Here is a 6,581-nt window from a genome sequence, read left to right as displayed (position 1 = left end):
GTACCACGTCATCACTCACCTTCACTGCCATTCCCTGTCACCAGCAGCACTCCAAGAGGTGTGGGTAAAATAAACAACAGAAAAATTAGAAGCCAGGAAAGTTTAATTGCTCTGTGTTTTATTTGAAGGGTGTGGAAGGAAACCCTGGAGGAGGGGAATGACCTTGCTCGGCTGGTAAGACAATGAGAGTTAGACACATACTACAAGTCAGTGAGCTCTTTACTAGCCTTTCAACAACTAGTTAGTACAGCAGAATCGATATGTTGTGAAATTTCACTAATCGGACTTCCTGTTTCCTACGGCAGACCTGGGAAGTCAACACTTGCCTAAAAATGATAGACATAGAGCACGAGGCTGTCTGCAAGCTCCGCCGCTCCTTGCACCCAACCTCGTCAGCTGACATGTGAGTTCCATGTACTGCCCTGCATATGACTTGATCCATTTATCTACACATCTGTAACTATGCAGAAACAGACTAAGACAGTGTTCTCTGTGAGCACATTGCGCATCGTTTAGCTTTGTCTTCTCCTTTTTGTTGATTTCAGCGACCCTAAGGTCCACAGCATTGTGGAAAGAGCTGTAAGGAGCATTATGGGCGAGCTGTCCAATGAGCCCCGTAGCAACCTGCTCAGCCCATCCCAGGTGGTTGTGGAGGTGGTGCCCAGGCTCCTCCTGGCCCTGTGGCTTCAGCCAGAGGAAGGCCATTCAGGGCACCCAATCCTAATAAGCGGGATGGCCGTGGGCATGGTGGCGGCCGTAGTGGAGAAGCTCTCCAGCATGTTAAAGGCCCCTTCTCCTCAAATCCCTTTCTCCCGCGCTGCGGCTTTTGAATCTGTCTGGTCAATCCTCGGGAGAATCAGTCAGTCCTTCTCCACGGATGACCTCCAGAGCCCATTTTATGTGAGATCTGTCTGTGCCTTTGTGGCTGACGAGGTACAGAGCTGCTTCCAGCCCCCTGCAGCCACCTTACCAGTCCTCCCTGTCGTCGCCGCGGCCATCTCCACCACACCTCCAGACATCCTAGCAGGTGAGTAGCAATGATAGAGAGCACTCTGACAGATGCCTGTTGTGATGACATCTCGGTGACTTGAAGTAGTAGAGCTCATCAGGATTGTTGTTGTCACTCCTAACACAGAGGCAGACCCGGCTTCTTCCCACATGGAGGTTGTGAATATCAACGCTAACATCGAGGCAGACCAGGCGTCTTCCCACTTGGAGGTTGTGGACATCACCTCTAGCATAGAGGCAGACCAGGCGTCTTCCCACCTGGAGGTTGTGGACATCACCGCTAACATAGAGGCAGACTCTGCTTCTTCCCACCTTGAGGTTGTGGACATCACCCATAACACACAGGCAGACTCTGCTTCTTCCCACCTTGAGGTTGTGGACATCACCCATAACACACAGGCAGACACGGCATCTTCCCACTTGGAGGTTGTGGACATAACACGTAAGGCAGAGGCAGACCCAGCTAATTCACACCTGGAGGTTCAGGACATCACCCCTAAGACACAGCAAGATCCAGCTTCTTCCCACCTTGAGGTTGTGAACATCACCCGTAACAAAGAGGCAGATCCGGCTTCTTTCCACCTAAATGTTGTGGACATCACCCTTAACAGAGAGGCAGATCCGGCTTCTTTCCACCTGAATGTTGTGGACATCACCCTTAACAGAGAGGCAGATCCGGCTTCTTTCCACCTAAATGTTGTGGACATCACCCCTAATAGAGAGGCAGAGCCCATCTCTTCCCTCTTGGAGGTTGTGGATGTCACACCTGAAGAAAGGACTCTCAAGATGGCCGTCTTCGCCACTCTGCCAACTGACATCCAAGCAGGTGAGTAACACTGACAGGTGCCGTTTGTCATGACATCTTAGTAGAACCTTTCAACTGGCCAGTGTTTAGAACCTACGGTTTGCATTTGTTTACATTCTGTCCCTCTTTTCTCCCTTTCCAGAGGATGTTGCTGTGGTCATCCCAAATGTCACCCCACACGTCACCAAGGATGTGACACTGGATGTTCCATGCAGAGCTGCATGCAAAGGGAAAGTCCGCCGATTTTTTTTCAGGCTTTGGAGGGCAGTGTGCTGCTGCGCCTGCCACAAGGAAGAGGAGAAACAATATTAGTTATTCATCAGACCTTCAGAAATGGGATTGAACCATAGACCATTAAATTATTTGCATTATAATAATTGGATTCAATTCTGCTTTTCCTGTTTACTACTTAATTTCAGAACATTTCTATAAACTTTCACTTTGCAAGTGTGGAGTAGGTTGTGTAAATAAGTGGGAAACATCCCAATTTTAATGCTTTTAATAATTTACTTACTACATGTAAACAAAACAAAAAAAGTAGTATTTGACAACAACAAAAAACGGAGGGAGCTCAACCAACGTTGAGTTGAGGTGCAACCAAAACCTTTAATCATCATAGAAAAGGAAAAAGCGCAACTCTCGCGCACTATAAAAAAATGCATGTTTTATTCAAGCAAGGTTAAAAGATGAACATTTTGGCCTAGTCTATGACGATATGCAAGTTGTGTTTGCCCAGTAAAAGGGTGACCCAGACTCACCCTGGTTCTTGAGGGTTGCAGACAGTGAAAAGATATCATTAAGTAAATGGGACTTTTCAAATCTTGAATAAAAATCTTTAATGAACATGAATTTAAATACAACTGACTTGAGGATCAGAGCGGGCTGGCTGACTGGCTAGCCCTGAAGGCCCTCTGCCTCTACCTCTGTGTGGTTCATCTCAGCCAATAGGTTGTGTGGGTTGTCTTTCTCTCTGTGGGTGTGAATCACTATGACCTCTCCCTTGGCCTGCCTGTTGGCCTGATCAGAAGGCTTGTCATCTCTTTCCTTGCTCACATGAGCAGGAGGAATGGCATCTGGGGTACCCTCTATCTAACGCCTCTTCTTTCTGTCTGTGTTTGACTGAGGTCACTCGTTCTCTCTCCCTGGGTGTTGGATAGTTCCTCCTCCTGTGTCTTTGTGAGCTTGGAGGGAGATATCCTGTTCTGGCTACCTCTTTAGGGGTGTGCACCTTAAATCTCTTTCGGTTTGTTGTGGGGTTCAGTTGTTTTGGGGAGAGTCTGAAGTTCGATCTTTAGCAATGAGTGTGGGGGCTGTCCCCCTCCCGAAGTGTAATGACTGCGATGATGAAAAGTAGGAGGAGCCACCGAGACATGTGATGAGGGAAAGGAAGATCACTCTGCAAGGACGGGATAGGACACATCACAACACTGCTGCTCATTCATATTCAAACCCACCTCAGAGTATGCACACAAACATGGATGCACACACACATTGGTGCGCGCCACCCCCCCCACACACACAATGAACTTACCTGTACATATCAGAATCATGCATTCGACGGCCACCTCTTCCCCCACATTTCTTTTTCCCCCCTCAAACATGTTGAGTCTATTCCAGATGCTGGAATTTTGCTGGAATGCAGGTGCAGCAGTATGTAATGATGTGATACCATGCGTACCCCATATCCTGTGTTGATGTTTATTTTAATTTTATTTAACTTTTATTTAAACAGGGAGTCACATTGACATTAAAAATCTATTTTACAAGAGTTCCCTGTAAACCTTGAAGTCATATTGAATAACTACCAGAGATAACCTTCTCTACATAGGAATTGCACACCATATTTTTTCCACATGTCAAAATAATAGTTTATTGCCAATCAGCAATTACTTACTTAGTCCTCTTCATCCCGGGTGGGAGATAAGGCCCCAACAAGGTACCAGGTAATGGTTGAAAATAACTTATTTCAGTGCAATTGAGTTACACTGAGTGTACAAAACATTAAGAACACCTGCTCTTTCCATGACATATGCTGACCAGGTGAACGCTATAATCCCTTACAGATGTTACTTGTTAAATCCACTTAAATCAGTGGAGATAAAGAGGAGGAGACAGGTAAAAAAATATATATTGTAAGGCAGTTGAGACATGGATTGTGTATGTGTGCCATTCAGAGGGTTAATGGGCAAGACAAAATAGTTACGTGCTTTTGAACAGGGCATGGTAACATGAATGTTTTGTACACTCAGTACATTAATAGTTGTGGTACCGTGTGCTTGCTGTATCCTGTAAAGCTGGAGCAGATTGCCAGGCAGGGGAAGTTGTAGGTGATGCAGTTTGTCTGAGCACACAGGGTCCCACTCCCCAGCCAAGCAGGAGCAGCCTCTGTTACACTCTTGGGGACAGAGAAAATGGTTGGCAATAATGTTTAAATGATTGTTGCTGAACTATCATTGACACAGGCACAGTGACAAAACAGCCAGGAATCCTGGCTCAGTAACAACCATACTGTATATTCCCACAAGAGGGAGCCCCGGCACAATCCCATGTGTGTCTTGGCCTAACTCTCCCTCATATTCCACTGATCAAAACTTTTGTTTTTAAATATAAATTACCCACCAACCAACTAATCAGATGTAATAATTACACGTTGTAGGAATGTTGTAAAACTCAATGTCAAACTGCAGAAGGAGGAGGAGGTAGGCCATTAAGGAGGTGATGAAATACAGCTGGTTCATTGATAGTAGTTAGGTCGTTAGCTAGTTAACATTCCATACAGATTGCCAGGGTCCAGTAAGCAACTACGTTAGCGTTATAACTTGAGGAACGGCAAGAAGTCGTATACCAGTTAATACTATAGCGAGCTGGTTCGTTTACTGACGTTAGCTTATCCGATGTTGTAACGTTCCTGTTAGCTAGCTGTCGGACTTCATTACACAGCTAATTTTCACAGCATAAACTCAGTTATTTGATCAGCTAAATGGGCTAACGTTGCTCAGCATTTCTCCGGCTAGCTAACGCGGAAAATTCGATCCAGCTAGTAAGATACAATGCTAACAATTCTTGTTCCACCACACTTGCTCCCTCACCTCAAACTTTCCAAATGCCATTGTTTTTCGATTACAGGTCATGAAGTACACTTCATCACCTTCTCACCCCAGTCTCCGTGGTCAGGCTTCTCTGCTACCTCTTCGTTATCGTTCAGGGGACGCGCTGCTGTAACTGGCAAACGGCCTTTCCACACTCTGCTGTCTTTCCAGAGCGAGCGCTGATGCTGTAACTAGCAAGTTAGTTGTCTCTTCTCTCTTCAGTTACATGCTGCATTCTGTTGTAATGTGAATGATTGACTGAGCCTTGGATACAGCCAGTATTGCTCCAAATGCGCATCAGTAATTTGCTTACAGCCAGTAGTGGTCCAAAGACCTCCCTCCCAAACGTTTCTCATCAGCTCTACTCGAATCATGCATGTTACCTATTTTTGATTCACCGAAAGGTGACTAGTTTGCATCCCTGGTATTTGGTCTTTTGACCAATCTGATATGCTCTGAAAAGAAGCTAATGCGAAAATATCTGATGTGATATGTCAAAAGGCCAATTAATGGATAAAATATCATAAGTGGGCTGCCTGTCTAAGCACAGCCCTTGTCTCTGACCTAAACCTCAGGCCCAATCCAACCAATAGAGTTTGACTTCACAATGAGAAAGGACCAGAAGGAAACGCGACGGAGAGGCCATAGTTGGTTTATAAAGATGGTAGGTGATTGAGAAACATGTAGCTACATTTTCTAACAAATGAGGAAGTTGGCTCTGGCTGCTGATTGGCCAAACTGCTGTTCCATGTACTTGGCTTTGAACATGAGCAGGCCAATGATTGAGTTGAACTTCTGGATGCTGCCACACAGAAGCAGAAAGTACGGTATGACGGTGTGAAACTTGAAACTATAAGAGAAAAACATACAACACGGTTACATTTTCTGGTTTGTGTTATGTGAATGCTTTAAGTCTTTATTCTTTACAGTTAGACGGCCCGGTATAGAATGTATCGCCCCTGTATAGAAATGTCCATCATAAGAGATAGGCACAGGATTATATTTCCATCTCAAATGGGGCCTGGCATTTTTCTTGTCCACATGACTTGAGTGACCCAGAAAAACGTTGGTCTCTAGTCACAAGTTATCTGAATGTTGCCAATGAAAGTCTGACTACCTTTTGCAATTTCAGCGCCATGGTCTGATGTGGGGTGATGTTCCCTGCCCCATCCTGAGTAGGTGGTGCTGGGAGGCAGCTTGCTCTCCTTTCCCTGCCTGACAGGAGCACGATGACAGAGGAGACCAGGGAACCCAGCCACCCGGTCCCCACTCAAGCGGGCATCCTTGGGGTGACGTTCACAGCCTCCGGAAGAGGTGAGACACATCTCTATCATAAGCACTGATACACATACCATACGGATAATAGTAATAACATAAAGGGAATCGTTTGACAATTTTTTTGCGTGGTTTTGAATGGATTTGGATACAAAATGATTACACATTGCTTAGTAGAAAGAACCCGAACACAATAATATGTACAGTACGTGATTATCTTAACCAGATCGACATACCCAATGTCTACATAGAGTCTGGCACACAACGACCCCAGCAGGAAACCAAACACGGGACCTAGCAGTGTGACGTCTGTAGACATGCTGTCAACCATAAGGCACACAGTTAAGCCTGCAGCCCTATCTACTCAGTTAAATATGTCATGACTCGGGTCGCAAAACTCCTGG

At 45.5% G+C, this 6,581-nt stretch overlaps 1 protein-coding gene and 1 long non-coding RNA gene across 2 annotated transcripts; one reads left to right on the top strand and one right to left on the bottom strand.

Moving 5' to 3' along the window:
* Positions 1 to 500: 500 nt before the first annotated feature.
* On the top strand, positions 501 to 2,164 carry LOC118938804 (serine-rich adhesin for platelets-like). The gene is made up of 3 exons (XM_036944467.1): positions 501 to 1,027; positions 1,136 to 1,834; positions 1,956 to 2,164. The coding sequence occupies exons 1-3, from the start codon at positions 592 to 594 to the stop codon at positions 2,123 to 2,125; spliced, it is 1,305 nt and encodes a 434-aa protein (XP_036800362.1). The 5' UTR covers positions 501 to 591; the 3' UTR covers positions 2,126 to 2,164.
* A 133-nt stretch (positions 2,165 to 2,297) lies between these two features.
* Positions 2,298 to 5,998, bottom strand: LOC118938805. Its single transcript, XR_005036099.1, has 3 exons — positions 4,903 to 5,998; positions 4,083 to 4,208; positions 2,298 to 3,209 (listed from the first exon to the last, which is right to left on the bottom strand). It is a non-coding gene; the product is annotated as an uncharacterized LOC118938805 (long non-coding RNA).
* Between the last annotated feature and the right edge of the window lie 583 nt (positions 5,999 to 6,581).

The sequence above is a fragment of the Oncorhynchus mykiss genome, chromosome 15, assembly GCF_013265735.2.
Source record: "Oncorhynchus mykiss isolate Arlee chromosome 15, USDA_OmykA_1.1, whole genome shotgun sequence".
Lineage (NCBI taxonomy): Eukaryota > Metazoa > Chordata > Actinopteri > Salmoniformes > Salmonidae > Oncorhynchus > Oncorhynchus mykiss.
The sequence above is the reverse complement of the archived record's forward strand: the minus strand, read 5'-3'. Positions and strand labels throughout refer to the sequence as shown.

What these genes read in the sequence shown, in the direction of transcription:
- LOC118938804 (XM_036944467.1), top strand. Translation starts at nt 592, where the DNA reads ATGGGCGAGCTGTCCAATGAGCCCCGTAGCAACCTGCTCAGCCCATCC. An exon ending in ACCTCCAGACATCCTAGCAG is followed by an intron (nt 1,028 to 1,135) that starts GTGAGTAGCAAT and finishes CTCCTAACACAG; the next exon opens with AGGCAGACCCGGCTTCTTCC. An exon ending in GCCAACTGACATCCAAGCAG is followed by an intron (nt 1,835 to 1,955) that starts GTGAGTAACACT and finishes CTCCCTTTCCAG; the next exon opens with AGGATGTTGCTGTGGTCATC.